Source organism: Ciona robusta, chromosome 2 (assembly GCF_009617815.1).
Source record: "Ciona robusta chromosome 2, ASM961781v2".
NCBI classification, from domain to species: Eukaryota; Metazoa; Chordata; class Ascidiacea; order Phlebobranchia; family Cionidae; genus Ciona; species Ciona robusta.
In genome coordinates, this window is record NC_143236.1 from 5,817,398 (window position 1) to 5,835,421 (window position 18,024).

Here is an 18,024-nt window from a genome sequence, read left to right on the forward strand (position 1 = left end):
GCAAAAGGACAACGGATCTTGGTAAAGTGAATGTATCTCTTTGATTTAAAAAAATAAAATCGCGCCCCCATCGTAACGATTTTTTTTAAATCGAGTCAACATTATTACCGAAAACCGCGAATTTTACCCCAAAAAGTGCTCATGTTCAAACCGTCCTGTTAGGAAATCTGTAACTTTTAAATGCAAAAGGACAACGGATTCTAGTAGAGTGAATGTATCTCTTTGATTTAAAAAAATAAAATCGCGCCCCCATCGTAACGATTTTTTTTAAATCGAGTCAACATTATTACCGAAAACCGCAAATTTTACCCCAAAAAGTGCTCATGTTCAAACCGTCCTGTTAGGAAATCTGTAACTTTTAAATGCAAAAGGACAACGGATCTTGGTAAAGTGAAAGTATCTCTTTGATTTAAAAAAATAAAATCGCGCCCCCATCGTAACGATTTTTTTTAAATCGAGTCAACATTATTACCGAAAACCGCAAATTTTACCCCAAAAAGTGCTCATATTCAAATCGTCCTGCTAGGAATTCTGTAACTTTTAAATGCAAAAGGACAACGGATCTTGGTAAAGTGAATGTATCTCTTTGATTTAAAAAAATAAAATCGCGCCCCCATCGTAACGATTTTTTTTAAATCGAGTCAACATTATTACCGAAAACCGCGACTTTTACCCCAAAAAGTGCTCATATTCAAATCGTCCTGCTAGGAATTCTGTAACTTTTAAATGCAAAAGGACAACGGATCTTGGTAAAGTGAATGTATCTCTCTGATTTAAAAAAATAAAATCGCGCCCCCATCGTAACGATTTTTTTTAAATCGAGTCAACATTATTACCGAAAACCGCGAATTTTACCCCAAAAAGTGCTCATGTTCAAACCGTCCTGTTAGGAAATCTGTAACTTTTAAATGCAAAAGGACAACGGATTCTAGTAGAGTGAATGTATCTCTTTGATTTAAAAAAATAAAATCGCGCCCCCATCGTAACGATTTTTTTTAAATCGAGTCAACATTATTACCGAAAACCGCAAATTTTACCCCAAAAAGTGCTCATGTTCAAATCGTCCTGCTAGGAAATCTGTAACTTTTAAATGCAAAAGGACAACGGATCTTGGTAAAGTGAATGTATCTCTTTGATTTAAAAAAATAAAATCGCGCCCCCATCGTAACGATTTTTTTTAAATCGAGTCAACATTATTACCGAAAACCGCAAATTTTTTCTCTGTTTTGCGAATCGCTCAAGACCTTCCTGTGTTTTATCTGGAATTAGGTTTAAGTACCCAAAAACGCACTGTTAGCCATCGCCTTACGTATGTCTGCCCTGCGTTAACCTCCCCCCCCCGGGTGCGCCACTATCACTCATACCCTAATTATCTTAGCTAATTCTGTGCAGAGCAATAAGGCGCTTATTAAAGCGAACAGAATGAGGGAGTTTACTAATACTTACAAATACAGTGAAACTGTCAATCTAAAACGTTTTGGTACTGGTAAGTTATTCTATATTTAGTGACACCTGCCAAATATGAACTAAAACACATCATTAAAATCAGACCCTATGTTTGCTCTAAGTTTGATTAAGTTGTTTTAACTACTACTTCGTCATTCGTGATTTTAGGTTTCACATCCCGTTTGGCTAATTAAACAAATTAGTTGATTGACCAGTGAAGTAATAATGTTGACTCGATTTTGAAAAAAATCGTTACGATGGGGGCGCGATTTTATTTTTTTAAATCAAAGAGATACTTTCACTTTACCAAGATCCGTTGTCCTTTTGCATTTAAAAGTTACAGATTTCCTAGCAGGACGATTTGAACATGAGCACCTTTTGGGGTAAAATTTGCGGTTTTCGGTAATAATGTTGACTCGATTTAAAAAAAATCGTTACGATGGGGGCGCGATTTTATTTTTTTAAATCAAAGAGATACATTCACTTTACTAGAATCCGTTGTCCTTTTGCATTTAAAAGTTACAGAATTCCTAGCAGGACGATTTGAATATGAGCACTTTTTGGGGTAAATTTCGCGGTTTTCGGTAATAATGTTGACTCGATTTAAAAAAAATCGTTACGATGGGGGCGCGATTTTATTTTTTTAAATCAAAGAGATACATTCACTTTACCAAGATCCGTTGTCCTTTTGCATTTAAAAGTTACAGAATTCCTAGCAGGACGATTTGAATATGAGCACTTTTTGGGGTAAAATTCGCGGTTTTCGGTAATAATGTTGACTCGATTTAAAAAAAATCGTTACGATGGGCGCGCGATTTTATTTTTTTAAATCAAAGAGATATATTCACTTTACCAAGATCCGTTGTCCTTTTGCATTTAAAAGTTACAGAATTCCTAGCAGGACGATTTGAATATGAGCACTTTTTGGGGTAAAATTTGCGGTTTTCGGTAATAATGTTGACTCGATTTAAAAAAAATCGTTACGATGGGGGCGCGATTTTATTTTTTTAAATCAGAGAGATACATTCACTTTACTAGAATCCGTTGTCCTTTTGCATTTAAAAGTTACAGAATTCCTAACAGGACGATTTGAACATGAGCACTTTTTGGGGTAAAATTCGCGGTTTTCCGTAATAATGTTGACTCGATTTAAAAAAAATAGTTACGATGGGGGCGCGATTTTATTTTTTTAAATCAGAGAGATACATTCACTTTACCAAGATCCGTTGTCCTTTTGCATTTAAAAGTTACAGAATTCCTAGCAGGACGATTTGAATATGAGCACTTTTTGGGGTAAAATTTGCGGTTTTCGGTAATAATGTTGACTCGATTTAAAAAAAATCGTTACGATGGGGGCGCGATTTTATTTTTTTAAATCAAAGAGATACATTCACTTTACCAAGATCCGTTGTCCTTTTGCATTTAAAAGTTACAGAATTCCTAGCAGGACGATTTGAACATGAGCACTTTTTGGGGTAAAATTCGCGGTTTTCGGTAATAATGTTGACTCGATTTAAAAAAAATCGTTACAATGAGGGCGCGATTTTATTTTTTTAAATCAGAGAGATACATTCACTTTACTAGAATCCGTTGTCCTTTTGCATTTAAAAGTTACAGAATTCCTAACAGGACGATTTGAACATGAGCACTTTTTGGGGTAAAATTCGCGGTTTTCCGTAATAATGTTGACTCGATTTAAAAAAAATCGTTACGATGGGGGCGCGATTTTATTTTTTTAAATCAAAGAGATACATTCACTTTACTAGAATCCGTTGTCCTTTTGCATTTAAAAGTTACAGAATTCCTAGCAGGACGATTTGAATATGAGCACTTTTTGGGGTAAATTTCGCGGTTTTCGGTAATAATGTTGACTCGATTTAAAAAAAATCGTTACGATGGGGGCGCGATTTTATTTTTTCAAATCAGAGAGATACATTCACTCTACTAGAATCCGTTGTCCTTTTGCATTTAAAAGTTACAGATTTCCTAACAGGACGGTTTGAACATGAGCACTTTTTGGGGTAAAATTCGCGGTTTTCCGTAATAATGTTGACTCGATTTAAAAAAAATCGTTACGATGGGGGCGCGATTTTATTTTTTTAAATCAAAGAGATACATTCACTTTACTAGAATCCGTTGTCCTTTTGCATTTAAAAGTTACAGAATTCCTAGCAGGACGATTTGAATATGAGCACTTTTTGGGGTAAATTTCGCGGTTTTCGATAATAATGTTGACTCGATTTAAAAAAAATCGTTACGATGGGGGCGCGATTTTATTTTTTTAAATCAAAGAGATACATTCACTTTACCAAGATCCGTTGTCCTTTTGCATTTAAAAGTTACAGAATTCCTAGCAGGACGATTTGAATATGAGCACTTTTTGGGGTAAAATTTGCGGTTTTCGGTAATAATGTTGACTCGATTTAAAAAAAATCGTTACGATGGGGGCGCGATTTTATTTTTTTAAATCAAAGAGATACATTCACTTTACCAAGATCCGTTGTCCTTTTGCATTTAAAAGTTACAGAATTCCTAGCAGGACGATTTGAATATGAGCACTTTTTGGGGTAAAATTTGCGGTTTTCGGTAATAGTGTTAACCCGATTTAAAAAAAATCGTTACGATGGGGGCGCGATTTTATTTTTTTAAATCAGAGAAATGCATTCACTCTACTAGAATCCGTTGTCCTTTTGCATTTAAAAGTTACAGATTTCCTAGCGGGATCATCTAAAGTTAAACATTAACACATTTCCGGTATTTTCTACCCTGCGTTTTTATTGTTATTTGTTTCGGCAACACTGTTTTCGTAATAATTTGATTTTTGTCAAAATGACGGTTTAGTGTTTCAGCAGAATTCTGCCAGGATTTTAGTGGTATATGATTATGCGTGCTCAAAAAAGCAAAGTGATTTCTATGGAAAAAAGTTTTACTTTGAAAGCCAAGGTACTTCGAAGTAAAATTTAACGCGGATATTATGGGTCGATCATCGATGTTTCCAATCTTTCCGGTGGTTGGTTGCAATTGTGGATATTTTTTCATAGCGGATACGTTCTATGATATATAAACGCACCAGAGTGAACTAAAAGAAAACCTGCCAATATTTTTTCTTGGTTAAGGGTAATTCCCAATTTACAGGAAAGCACATTACTGTTATCAAAGAATACTCTACTCTATCAAAGAATACTCTATTCATTCTTGGTAGAGTATTCTTTGCTGTTATTCGTATTGTTATTTCTTGTTTCAATAAAAAGAAAATGGATAGGCCTATTTAAAATTTCAAAATACACAGATATGTATCAAATACAATAAGATAGAAGATTATGTTTATATGTTGTTTGGTTGCACTTTGGGTTATTATCATACTTTGATGCCCTTTTTTATTAAACTGAGTAACAAATACCTTTACTGTATTATCAGAGTAAAAATGACGACAATGAATGGCCATGAAAGCAATCATATAAATTCAAAAATTCATAAGTTAAAATGTAACGCTGAAGAGAAGGTGGAACGTGTTGTGAGTATTTTTCTAAAATACTACATAATTTCACCTGCATATCGCGTATTGTGGATTTGGGCTGGAATTTTAAGTATTTCTTCTGCTGCCATGTTTCTGGATCTTCCAATGAACTATTTTTCCAATAAAAGAAACTTTCTGAACGTTTATTTCGTAAAATGGAGTTGGGGTTGGACATTGATAAGTGCTGGAACTTATATGGCTGTTACATCATTTGTCCATGGCTGTGAAAGTTGGAAGAAGGCAATTTATTTTGGGTTCCTGAGACTCGCTGCAGCAACAGCTGTCTGGTACTTCTGGGTTAAAATTGTTTTTCACTATATTGAAAACATCACTGGTATTTGTTTGAATGCTAAAAAGGTTCCACTGTTTAACATAACATCTAAACGGGATTGCATTCGGTTAAAAAAGGGACACGTGTGGGATGGATTTGACATCTCTGGACATTGTTTTCTTCTCTCTTTCTCCATATTAGTGATTACCTCAGAACTCCAGATTCAAAGATACTGGATCAACATTCTCTCACATGCTGCTCAACATGTTCCTATAGGTTCGAAGACCCTTGCAACTCTAAAATCGAACTATCAATCTACTCTGTTTACTGTTCAGTGTTTGTTTATCTTTAACTGCATTCTCTGCTTAATCTGGGACTTTATGATTATTATGACTTGTCTTTTTTTCCATACTTTTTTTAGCAAAGCATTGGGTGGCAGCATAGGAATTTTCTCATGGATGCTCTTATATAATGAGTGGTTTAAATGCAAATTCTCTCCTGGTACACCTGGTTATGGCCCGATCAAATCCATATTGACAGCAAATACTTTTTCTAAAGTTAAATGACTACACTTGTAGCAGTTACTAGTATGTGTTATTTAGGATTTTAAATTTTACGTTTTAAGGAGTCAATATAATTAAACTACAAATAAAACAGTCTTGTTGCAAAACAAATATATTAAGACTTCTGTTGTAAGACATACCTTGAGGAATCATTGTTTATCATATATCAGACTATGGGGTTACATACATAGTGCATAAAACATGGTACTCATGTTATAAATGTTATGATATATATGTTGCAATTATTCATATGATTCATACAATATTGCTTAAATGACAGATACGCTGTCTCACTAAAGTCCTAATATTGGTTCTAACTGCTTGAACTTACACTTTCTGTTAAGCAAGACCAAAGCTGACTAAAATTAAAATCTAAACCACACTAATATTCTAAATCTGCTTAACTAAAGTTTTAATAATGTACAAAAAACGTATATATATATTATAAGTACGGAGAAGACAAAAATTAAGTCGTGAACTTATAAATATCATGGAAGAGGGAACAGTGAGAATAGTTGTAGCAATATAAGCAGCTGTATATATACGAGCATAGATTGCATGCCTGGACCAAAAGCACTGCAGAGGTTATGTGCATGGAAGTACTAAAAAACTAAAAAAGCAACAAAATATAATGAAGCAATGTAACAGCATGCGAGTGTGAGTATAGTAAAGATATAGCAGTTTTTGTACAATATGTAGTTTTCAGTCGGTATATTCACATACGACTGGCTTCTCTACTTGAAAGACGGGTGAGAATGGTCTCAACATCAGAATTGATCTGACTCTGAAAAATCCATAATTATGAAGGTAATTTAGGTGAAGTAATATTTAAAAACACAAGAACTTAAGCAATGTTAAAACTCCATGCTATTAAAAAAGATATAATAAAAATAAGTTGCTAACCGTGATACATTACATACTTTAGCATAAATGCAAGCCAAATTGGACAATTTTCAATTTAATGTTAAACTATGCTATACCTGCATGCAAGGCCCTGATATTTTTGTTGAGTCATGCTTCGGTGACCCTGGTGGTGTTTCGGAGAATCTCAGTGATGAAGTGTTATGGAACTCTAGATTGATACTCACTTGCGCCATGTCGCTTGTCTTGCCACCAACTATTACAAACAACTACTCATGCGCATAGAAATTAAACGTTCATAATATTTTTGTTAAAATCCATGCATGTTAGAGCTGTGCCCGTGTAACCTTCTATTATAACCATTCACCATCTAACTTTAACAACAATTAAGTTCTGAAATTTGATTATTTCGTGCAGTATGCACATATCTATAAAGGTATTTGTATTGTAATTATAATAATAACCTTCATTTAAAGATTTGGTCTTGCTTGTACTTCTGTACTGATCCAGCATCTTGTCAACATCATTAGAATCAACACTTTTGCTGTTGGTCTTTTTAAGCTTTGTCACATTAGTTACACTGGGTGGCTTGACCTTCTTACCAAAAGCAACCTTGCTCTTATGTCTCTTGATTTTTTCCACAGGCTGTTGCTCAGTTTTCACGGTTGGTGTTTCTCTGATGTGTTTTATAAAAAATAAAACAGTATACGTACCAAGTTACATATCTAAAAATACCTAAATATATTCAAACCTTGTAAAAACAGCCCTGAAACGGTGTGTACCAAGTTACATGTCTAAAAATACTTAAATATAATCTCATGATATTTATTAATACAACCAAATAAAATGCTTATAGCTATTAAACTCTGGACATATAAAACAACTTACGCAGGTGGTGTTGCAGGTTTTTCAACCACAGCTTTTTCTTCCTTTGGTTGCTTGGGTTTAGTTGTTGGAGATGTTGGAGCAATTAATCCCTTCAATGCAGCACGACGTAAAATATCTTTCACCGTCATGGAGTCCATTGGGTCAATCTGACATTGTATAAGATAAGGAATAGTTTTATTAATAAGCCATCATTATTATCAAAATGAAATACATTATAGATATTCAAATGTTGTATGTATTAGCCATATTGGTCACTAATGGGTTGTTCAAATTAACAGCCAAATATAAGAAAAATGCCCCAAAAAATAATCACCCACAGAGTAACATATTTGGTAACTGGTAAACTGACTCAAGGTGTCGGATACAGAACATCCATGTTATAATGACTGCCTTTTTTATCCACGCGAGGATAAAGCAAATTACATTCAAATGTTCATTGAAAAGTATATGCTTGACTTTAAGTTCAAACGTCTAAAGTAAAGCTAATACACAAAACAAAAGTATATGCTACTTTATAGGACTAAGCTACATGCTGTATGAAAACAAATATTAAAACCGACCTCTCTTGATAGAACAGCAATAAAACATCCATTCATTTCAGAAGATTGTCGCATTTTAAGATATTTCTGTTTTAACAGGCTTGACCTTGACCTTGAGTTACCTATGTGAACAAAAGGTTTTGAATAAAACAGCAAATCATGAGCAATATGTTGGCTGCTAAAAACACGTAGTATTTAATACATTGACCAATACATTTCACCACAGTGGCTAGAGCAATGAACTAGAGAATATGAGTTCAAGGCTTGTAACTGCCACTGTTGTCTGTGTTACTGTGTATGTATCCTGGGTTAGACATTTAATAACAATTGCTCCAACCTAGCGGATCCTAATTGGTTATCCAGATTGTCAAACGTGCATGCGTTAACTCGAAGTTGCATGTGTTAAATTGCAGGATCGGGGTTTATGCAAAAAAACCTGTGTCATAACGGCTATAATTCCCCCGCCTTGAGAGGATAAATAAATGCAATTTATTTACACACACACACACTACCTGCCACTGGTGTGATATAATCCCCTTCTTTGATATCATTGGAAGAAAGTGGAAGTGTTGGAGGACAAATACGGAACGGTTGAAGTCCGTCCGATGTATCTCGATGCCACTTGATGGCAGTCTGTATCGCTTGCTCGTTTTCCACCGAGTGGATGCTCCGTGTTACATAAACACAAGCTGCGATATTTGGAACTGGAAAGCATGGTAATGGTTCAGAATAAACAGTATTATATTTTCAGGTTTTTATTGAGTCTAACACTTTAAGAGCATTGTAATGGTTTATAGGAAACAGTCTTTTATATATGGTTTGAAGTACAATACTTTCCTCCCAAAATTACAGTTTGACTATGAAACTATATAAAAAGTTATCTGTGATAGTTGTGCAGTTTTGTGGGATAAAAACAAGTTCATGAATTCCACAACCTTATCTGTTTCAATGTTACAGAAAATAAATCATAAAATCATTATTACGCTTACACTTCAGTGCTGTCTTGATTGTCTCCACATGAGCTCTGCCAGATTCTGCAGCTCTATTGTGGCGTTCCCCGTGCGACAAATCACGCAAAACAGCATAACTTTCGGTGTCTCCTTCATTTAACATGAACTCAACAGGATTGGCTACCGCTGTGCGTGTGCACTGAGGCGTAACAAGGATTGCTTTGACTCGCTCGAAGCGAGGATCTTTGGCGCCATCAATGTTCTCAAATTTGTCGCTGAGAAATTTCACATCTGTAAAGAACTACATTTAATTCAGGTACTACATCATGTTTTAGTTGGTATCTTATAACAGAGATAACACATTACACAGTCTAATAGGGGTCAAATGTATTCTTTTTTTTTGAACCTTTTTACAGTTTAATAAGTATCAATCGTATAATATTCTTCTTTTTGTCTTGGGGTCTGCCTTTAGGAAAGCAAGCTTCAACATATGTTGAGGTTCATGTCATAGCACCCTGGGTGCAACCCATAAGACCACACTTATGTAAAATGAAAACTTTGTAATACCACTACAAAGCCTCACAAAAAAGTGAATTACTTTTTAATCCCATTGACTTGATAAGGGTGTTTAACTTGTCACGATGAGCGTCGTTACGAACCCCACACGCGTAAACTGTTGGACGGTGCAGTTCCTGCTGTTCTTGGTTACTCGGTGCACCAAAGTGGTTGACAGAATTTCCATACATTAATTCTCGTGCTTCAAACCTCTTTTTAGAAACCCTGAAGTAAAAATCGGTTGAAAATTACTTGGGTTTTGGTGTTTTGATTCTTTAGATCAATTTTAACTTTTAATAAAAAATTAAACTTTTTATAAAAAAATAAAAAAATTGGCAAAAAAGAGAAAAGAGTTTTAATAAAAAAAAAACAGTTTCTATGTAATCAAATTTTCTACTATTGCAAAAGCAAATTATAATAACACCACAAACAAAGCTGCTATAATTAATACTTTAAGGCACATCCTTTGTGTCCTTGGGCAAGACACTTAACGGCAACTGCTCCAACCCAGTGATCACTAATGGGTTGTCCAAATTATCAGCCATACATAAAAAAAAGTAAAAAAAATCACCCACAAAGTAACATACATGGTAAATCGTAAGCTGGCATGAGGTGTTAAACCCGTGTAATAATAACGACTGTCGGTTTCCCGCCACGCGAGGATAAAGTAAGTTACATTCATTCACTCTTACTTGTGCAATAAAACAGCAAGATGAGCCGTTGTATATCCAGATGAAACATCACTGTGGATCAAATCACATTCATCATCCTCAGTAAGTAAAGCTGCAACTGCCTGTGCAGCTAAACTGCTCGTTTTGTCCTGAAAAAGCAATTCAGAATATCATCTATAAAAAATAATAAGATTTTAATTTATGTGTTGTGTCACATCTTGATGCAGCCAATAGTTCTCATTAGCATAGAATATCTGTTATTAGTAAAGTTTTTGTAGGAAATAATTTTAAAAGTCGTTGAAAGGGTTGTAACACAACATCAGGAGCAACTGTGACAACATGTTATGATACGATGACTATTGATTCCATTGTGGCCACTTATAAAACACTACCAATGCTTGTTTGGTTGGCTACTTTACAGTGAGCTCATTGAATACAAATGTCAATTGCTTTTCTTCGTCATCCTGTGTATACAATACAATCTAAGGCTACAAAATAGTGGCTGTCATGATAATAATACAGAATCAAGAAAATCAGTTTAAATAATATTTACCTATAGGCTTTATTATCGACGGTTACGCTACAATGGCTATTGTGATTTGATGAATGGTTGTGATTAATATAACAATGCGGTTACGTTGTTACGCTTTCAATGATACACGATAGATAGCGAAAAGATAATAAATATGTTTTTCACAAATTGATTTTCTATATAATGTATGAGTCATATTCAAAACACAAAATAAGACATTTTCCACACCAGCCATGTAATAATTATTTGCACCACTTCACCTGAAAGAAGCCTGTCACAACAAATGTTGATAGTTTAATAGTTTTTACAAGAAAAATAATAAAATGAATTACTTAATTTTATATATTGTTATACAGTTGACATGATTTATTAGCTTTGGACTGTCCCTTCTGTTCAAAATTATAAAGAAATTAGTCAGTTCTGTTTCAAAAACAAAATATATGCGTTGTCATATGGAAGAGTATGGAGTGTTTGCTCACAAAACCAATTGAATTTGATTATCTACAAACCACCAACAATCCTATGCTAATATTGACATTTGATTTTGACAAGCCACTAAATCAATGCTATTTGCAGTTCAAGCAATGTTTCTGCCTTGTTCTGACTGAGTATTAAAGTTGATGTAAACGTAATATCCATCATGTTTATTACTTTCAAGATTATATTTATAACATCAGCATCAGTTTACGTATTTTATTGAAAAAATTAGGAATTTGGTAGTTTTAATAGTCACATAATAAAAAAAATGGAAAAAATAATGGACTATTTTATGTAAAGGCAGAATAAAAAGAATCCATTTTATTTTCAATCTTTTCGTGTTTTTTTTTCAAATTTTGTGTAAAAACATTTAAAATCTTGATATGGCAGTACCTGTAAAATCAGATCATTGTCCTCCACAATATCCAAACACTTGAGCGCTTCTTTTTGGTCGCTTGGGAACAAAATAACATCCTCACAATGCTGATCTCGATGGAAAAACTTTCCTCTTGGCGGAACAACCATTTCTGAACTCTCCAAATATTCAATGTAATTGTTTCTTATGAGTTCCTCTATTACAGCGTTCATGCTAAAAAAAATTTGGTCAAATCTGGTGCGAAAAAAAATATATTATTGGTCAAATCTTATTTAAGAAATATATTTACATTCATTCATTTTATAGTTACATTCATTTATTCACATTAAATTGCAAATTAACCTTGTTTTCACTGTGTTGGACATTTATGCTAAACATAAATTTTGGTCAAATCTTATTGGACAAATGTTATATATGAAATATATTGGCGTATTAACCTTGTTTTCACTGTGTTAACCCAAGCATATTGTGGCAAAGCAGAAGCACATTTCTCTTGTTGACGAACTGATTCAGGAAGAACATAATCAATTGATAGCGACTGGTTTTTCACCTGCATAAAACATTTAATTATTTTTATAAAAAATACTTTTACAACTTTTTTATATTCAAATGCAATAATATTTCTCTTTCTAGATTTTAAGCACGTAACTTAAAAAGTGTTTGCTTTGTAACATATAAGACGCCATTTTTATTACATTGTTCACATTCTGGTTTACTTACTCCTTATGTAAACACACAACACAATGACCATTGTGGGAATAAACCTTCTTACGAACCATAATGAGGCTTATCTCACCATCAAGTGCCTTACAAAGCTCTCCAAACCACAAACACTCCTATCTATGATGTCACAGTGACATCAAGAAATGCTTCACAGGAGCTAGTAGGAATTTACTCACCACTTCAATGACAACAAAATATTGTGCAAAAACAAGTTGCAACTTTAGAACTGTTTTTTGAATCTATAGCTATAAGATACCTAAAAAATAGCTAGAAATTGATCATGAAAAAATATGTTTCAGATACCTAAAAAATAACTAAAAATTAATCCTGTGAAAATATATACTATATTTTTCACAAGCCAGGTCTATTAGTTTTCTGTTTAAAGTCAGTCACACATATAAGTCAAATTTACCCTGCATCTTGCCAATGCAGCTGCTAATCGTATTCGATGTCCCATAAGGTTTTGTTCCACCTCTACAACGTCTCTGCTTATAACATCACCAATGATCTGACACCTCGGCGTCCATTTTCGGTTTTGAAAGTCGAATAACATTACAACCACAAGGGCTGTTGTATCATCAGCCTGTTTTTGTCACAAACAATTGAATTTTTGTTTCAGTAAAAAAATATTATATTTAACTTACAGTTGGGTAGGAAAAGAAATATCCACTGTCCGATAGAATGTCTTCCAGTAATTCTTGATCTAGAACAGAAAATAATTAAAAGACATTTAAAATAAAAAAATGGCCTATATACCATATATATCACATAATCACATTATTGTATGATAATTTCATTTACATTTCAAGGTTTCATACGCCAGTTCATATGCTTGTCGCTTCACTTTTTGTGACGGAAAACTGAGTGGATCATCGGACTTTATATTCCCATACTGCACAAGGCTTTCTCCAACGTTTTTTCGAATTGCTAATCGCTCAAATATCTCAGCAGCTGATTGGTAGACTTGATGCTGATATCCGTAATGTCCTCCAGAAAGAAAGTCTGGGATGCTTCGAGCTCTACGCTGATGCTGAAAAAACATACAGGTTAAATAAAAACAACAATATTAATTATACTTAATCAGATATGTAAAAATTACCAAGATAAAAAGATATTTATTGCATGGGTATTAAAAGGGTGTGCATAACATTATATGTAACGATTGTAACCTTAATCACATTAGCTTAAAACACAATTTGTAAGTAACAGTAGATAATTAAAATACCTCATTTCCTTGCATCGTTATCCACGCTGGCATTTTTCCAAGTGGGGTAGATTTAGTGAAAGCAGTATCACTATGGTGCTTACGAGAATCACTGAACCAAAAGACTCCTGGGTTTGTTCCTTTACCCGATAGAATAGTTGACCTCTGGCTTATAATATGATTTACTGCAACAGCAAAAAGAATTATACATGGGATAAGATATATACGCCTATTCACTATTATTTTACTGCTTAATTTTTCATTCTGACTTTTTCATAATTTTTAAGATAAAATATTTTAAAACGTCAAATTCATTGAAGATGACATAGCGCATGCCACCACTTCTACCAGCGCATTGTGCCATAAGTGTCACTCGATCGAACTTAAGAGAGTTTTAATTACCGTTAGGTGAGAGAAAGTGCTTAGAAAGCACTTAAGTGACTCACATCAATCCACAAAACAAGCTAGAAGTAGTTTACTTAAATCTTCACCCACAACCAAAATATGCAATAAAATATTTAAATCACAACTATTTTAACAAACCATTTTTAAATGTAATATCAACTTTTATCCCACTATCTTGTTTTGAGGTTTAACTTTTGATTAATCATTAATTCTACCTGTGTCTTCATTCCTTCCTAATGATAATGCAGAGCTTGATGGGGAATGAATCCGTCGCCTAAAATAAACAAAACAATGTTACAATGTAATCAATCAAATCAAGAATGTTGACACAGGGTGTATATGATGTTTTAAGCATATCTATTAAAAAACTTACGATGTGCTTAATAAGTCAAGCATCTTCTTGATAACTTTTGACAGGAATAAATTAAAAGTTTTTTAATCACAAAACTGATACAATTTTTAGAAGCTAACTGAATCTATTTATGTAAAAATAAAATTTAACCGTCTTGGACTATGAGTCTGGCTGTTTTGTCTCCTCACTGTCTTCATGTTTGTTTTTCTGCTGTATCTTTATCTGTGTATACAATGCTGATAACTTATACATATTACTAAAAATACTAACTTTACATATACTATATACAATTTTACACACACTGTTATACCCCTGTTGCCTGACCTGGTTAAAACTGATACTTCTTTTATACCTACTCTGAAATATTGCCCTCTGAAACCTGACACACCACAAATCGTTAAGATGTAAGCATGTAACCAAGGGATTTGTAGTGTAACCTGATTAACTTGTTACAAAGGCCTCATTCACAAAATCAGTCAACACCCTATTCTTAATCGGAAATGTAATTAGAGTCAGCTAAGGTAATTGAAAACTTTCATTGACGTAAGAGCAGCGAACACAACAAAAGTAGAACATGAAACTAGATGATTCTACCGGCAAAATAACATCAGCATTCAAGTAATATACGTAAAAAATACCGGAACATCTTACCTGACCTATGCACGTCCACGATTCATTAAAATATCTTCAGCCTCTCGATAGATCCACTTTCCACCAACGCATACAGCACCGACAGACAAGGAGAAAGGTCTCTTTTTACTCCTGTCTGTGCTGGCCGTAATGCAACAACGTATTAATATCACTCAATCGGTGGAGTGTACTTGATCTTTGCGTGAAGTTCGGTATTAAAGTTGGCTAGAAGTGTGTTACAAGTAAATTGCCGAAGACATAGTTATTTCAAGAAACGATATTTTTACTTTATAAAGTACCGCGTTGCGTTACCAACGTTTATCGTGGCGTTAACATTTCATCACAGCGTATCTTCTCCTTGGTAACCAGTGACGCAATTGCCGTTAACGATGCATAATATGGTATGCTGTTTGCAACGCTACTGCACAAAAGGTATGTGCGGTTTCGCCATAATGTAGATGATCTTGTTTGTGTATATTTATTTAAAAAAACACTATTGCAACATTTACATTTTGAATTCCTAAAGCAAATTAAAAAACTTGGAATTGCCGTCGATTAACACCGCAGCGACACCTTGTGTCGCGATTATTTATTAAATACAACCACATTACGGCGTTATACAAAATCATACAATATTGTTCCGTAAATGCTACTATTTTAGTATTAGACCTAAACATACTCGCCAAAAGTTTTTAGTTAATCTATTCAAACTTGTATTGATAAATTAACTTGCTAGATAAAGGCTCGCCGCGGTTATAAAACGTAGAAATGAACTAAAGTAACCTATTTCGCACTAAATAATTAATAAGAAATAACTCTAATAAATAAGACGTGTAACCACTGAGCGACGACGCCGGTTAACTTAAGCTTTAAAACTTTACTAAATTTATAATCACTGCAACTTTCGCCTAATCAGATGACTTGCTTTCACACATGCAAATATGTTATGCATCCACAATCCAAATGTAATGTTAACCCGTATATATTTAGTGACCAGACTCATCACCCATCAACCTTTTTTTCAAATACGCTTTTGGTTTATAGTTTACCTTCGGTTGTGTATATTTCTAAGTTTTGATGTACCACCTAATCAAAGCGTAGTCTTGCACGGTACGCACTTAACAATTAATCCCATACATTCACAAGTGTTTACAGTAGATTGTCTGTGATTTAGAAGGCATATAAAAAGAATAAATTGGTGGACACAATGGTGTATTTTATCCAGTACACAATTTATTTTTCATATGTGATACTAACGCAAAAGAATACATATCTACACAACAGAACAACCATGATAACAAGATTGCACACTTTGGCTGAACACATCACCACTCTAATGTGATATAATCGAACTTGTGGATCAAGTTTTTACTTTAGACATGCTCAGTAGTAATAATAGGAGTACACAACAATAAACTTGACAAATTTTTCACATGAAATGCCACTGAGGTACAGCATTGCATATAACCAACCCCCAGTTTGCTTTAAAAGTTAAAGCAATATAAAGTTGAAAAAGTCTAAAGTGAACAGTCCAATAAATTAAATTTCAAACAAATTTGTTCAATGCCGAATTTATCACAAAAAGTGCAAGAGCAAATTGTTTGTACAGCCAATTGTCATTGATTTACTAGGTGGTGCAGCAGATAGAAATTATATATTAGATTTTCATGTCTGATTGAACGATCTTATGGGGGCTGTACAACGAATATGAATTGATAAATTTAACCTCCTTTGACAACAAGTACAAGAGCTGTAATTAATCCATACAAACCCAAGACCTCAGCAAAAATTAGAATGAGAATCATACCTAAAAGTAAAACAGATTTTAATTAAACATCCAGGAAAATATGTTCATATTAATAACAGACTGTCAAGTCTCATTTATTTTTTGTGAGAAATTTAATCAATACTTTAAAGACTTTTCAAAGACTTAGTTATTTGACAAATTCAATAATATCTTAAATAACACACATACCAACAAAGAGTTTTGGTTGCTGTGCAGTTCCTCTCACACCAGAATCACCAACAATACCAATTGCAACACCTGCAGCTAAACCTGATAACCCGACACTTAAACCAGCACCAAGGTGGAGGAATGCACTGAAAAAAAATTGTTGTTTAAATTCCACTCTCTGGGGCTTGAGGCATAAACTTTAAACTTACGCAAATAATGTCATTGTTGCTTTCATTTTTTGTGAGATCAAAACTGCAATGACAACACCGTAAATGGCAACAATACCAGCCATGACAACTGGAACAACAGACTTCATAATAAGTTCAGGTCGCATCACACTCATTGCGGCAATCCCTGTGCCGGACTTTGCAGTTCCGTACGCTGCTCCGATGGCTGAAAAAGAAAATGAAAAAACTTAATCACATGAAATTTACATACACTCACAAAAGTGGGTGGCTATAAAGTGTATACACAACTCATACTTAAGTACGCCCCCACATTTTTTGTATTACATTGTCCTACTTCGGATTTTACCAAGTTCATAATGAGTAGGTGTATGAAACAAATATGGAACTAAAACTATCTCAACACATTAACTTGATTTAATACACTTACCACTAAATACCATGGCAGACGCTGCTCCCATTGAGCTAAAAAATGCAGCATATTCAGGATTTGCCGACATTCTGATGTTTAAATAAATAACACTTAAGCAATATACACAATATCTGGAAAGTTTAAAATCAATCGTTAATGGACAAATATATAAATACAAAACATCTAGGTCACAGTTAAGAAATATAACATACGCATATTGCATTTTTGTTTCTAGCCCCGTGAATAATATTAGTTATAGAAGCGAAGTCTCCATATCCTATATATACCCTTTAATTCAATAAGTGTAGTCAATATAAAATATATAAAAACTTTGTAATTTGAACAGATCGCGACGGCAATTTCGTCATTTAGTTCCCTGAATCCATCGTTTCGAAAAATTAAAAATCAAAGGAAACTACCCGCTTTTTTTAATTCAGATACACAAAATAACCTATGTTTTCCTTAATTAACTTACTTAGTGGTTCGATGCTAACACTAGCACAGTTTACTCTA

The 18,024-nt window shown here is 33.8% G+C and overlaps 3 protein-coding genes across 7 annotated transcripts; 1 reads left to right on the forward strand and 2 right to left on the reverse strand.

The window, feature by feature from the left end:
* Nucleotides 1-4,310: 4,310 nt before the first annotated feature.
* Nucleotides 4,311-5,964, forward strand: LOC149740545 (acyl-coenzyme A diphosphatase FITM2-like). The gene has a single exon (XM_089872776.1). The coding sequence runs from the start codon at nucleotides 4,775-4,777 to the stop codon at nucleotides 5,798-5,800; it is 1,026 nt and encodes a 341-aa protein (XP_089728902.1). The 5' UTR covers nucleotides 4,311-4,774; the 3' UTR covers nucleotides 5,801-5,964.
* A 228-nt stretch (nucleotides 5,965-6,192) lies between these two features.
* Nucleotides 6,193-15,508, reverse strand: LOC149740546 (protein NSUN7-like). Of its 5 annotated transcripts, XM_089872751.1 has the most exons (18): nucleotides 14,982-15,496; nucleotides 14,481-14,552; nucleotides 14,194-14,252; nucleotides 13,595-13,758; nucleotides 13,171-13,399; nucleotides 13,014-13,072; nucleotides 12,782-12,952; nucleotides 12,084-12,196; nucleotides 11,664-11,859; nucleotides 10,283-10,410; nucleotides 9,634-9,815; nucleotides 9,075-9,326; nucleotides 8,598-8,789; nucleotides 8,107-8,207; nucleotides 7,547-7,692; nucleotides 7,123-7,334; nucleotides 6,778-6,914; nucleotides 6,193-6,581 (listed from the first exon to the last, which is right to left on the reverse strand). In XM_089872751.1, exons 2-18 carry the CDS (start codon nucleotides 14,525-14,527, stop codon nucleotides 6,513-6,515), a joined length of 2,457 nt encoding a protein of 818 aa, XP_089728877.1. In that variant the 5' UTR covers nucleotides 14,528-14,552; nucleotides 14,982-15,496; the 3' UTR covers nucleotides 6,193-6,512. The 5 variants fall into 5 exon arrangements, with proteins under 5 accessions (XP_089728877.1, XP_089728879.1, XP_089728881.1 ...); XM_089872753.1 differs by lacking the exon at nucleotides 6,778-6,914 and having other exon boundaries at nucleotides 14,982-15,508; XM_089872755.1 differs by lacking the exon at nucleotides 14,481-14,552 and having other exon boundaries at nucleotides 14,987-15,490.
* A 647-nt stretch (nucleotides 15,509-16,155) lies between these two features.
* LOC149740547 (V-type proton ATPase 16 kDa proteolipid subunit c-like) lies at nucleotides 16,156-17,690 on the reverse strand. Its single transcript, XM_089872784.1, has 4 exons — nucleotides 17,530-17,690; nucleotides 17,124-17,307; nucleotides 16,936-17,060; nucleotides 16,156-16,767 (listed from the first exon to the last, which is right to left on the reverse strand). Exons 1-4 carry the CDS (start codon nucleotides 17,597-17,599, stop codon nucleotides 16,682-16,684), a joined length of 465 nt encoding a protein of 154 aa, XP_089728910.1. The 5' UTR covers nucleotides 17,600-17,690; the 3' UTR covers nucleotides 16,156-16,681.
* Nucleotides 17,691-18,024: the final 334 nt, after the last annotated feature.

Bases quoted from the DNA above. Each gene is read 5' to 3' on its own strand.
- LOC149740545 (XM_089872776.1), top strand. From the start codon at position 4,775: ATGTTGTTTGGTTGCACTTTGGGTTATTATCATACTTTGATGCCCTTT.
- LOC149740546 (XM_089872751.1), bottom strand. From the start codon at position 14,527: ATGAAGACAGTGAGGAGACAAAACAGCCAGACTCATAGTCCAAGACG. The intron at 13,400-13,594 runs GTATTTTAATTA...ATGTTTTTTCAG, and splicing joins TAACGATGCAAGGAAATGAG to CATCAGCGTAGAGCTCGAAG. The intron at 13,073-13,170 runs GTAAATGAAATT...TTTCTGTTCTAG, and splicing joins GGCGTATGAAACCTTGAAAT to ATCAAGAATTACTGGAAGAC.
- LOC149740547 (XM_089872784.1), bottom strand. From the start codon at position 17,599: ATGTCGGCAAATCCTGAATATGCTGCATTTTTTAGCTCAATGGGAGCA. The intron at 17,061-17,123 runs GTAAGTTTAAAG...ATTTTTTTTCAG, and splicing joins GCAACAATGACATTATTTGC to TGCATTCCTCCACCTTGGTG. The intron at 16,768-16,935 runs GTATGTGTGTTA...TTTTACTTTTAG, and splicing joins GCAACCAAAACTCTTTGTTG to GTATGATTCTCATTCTAATT.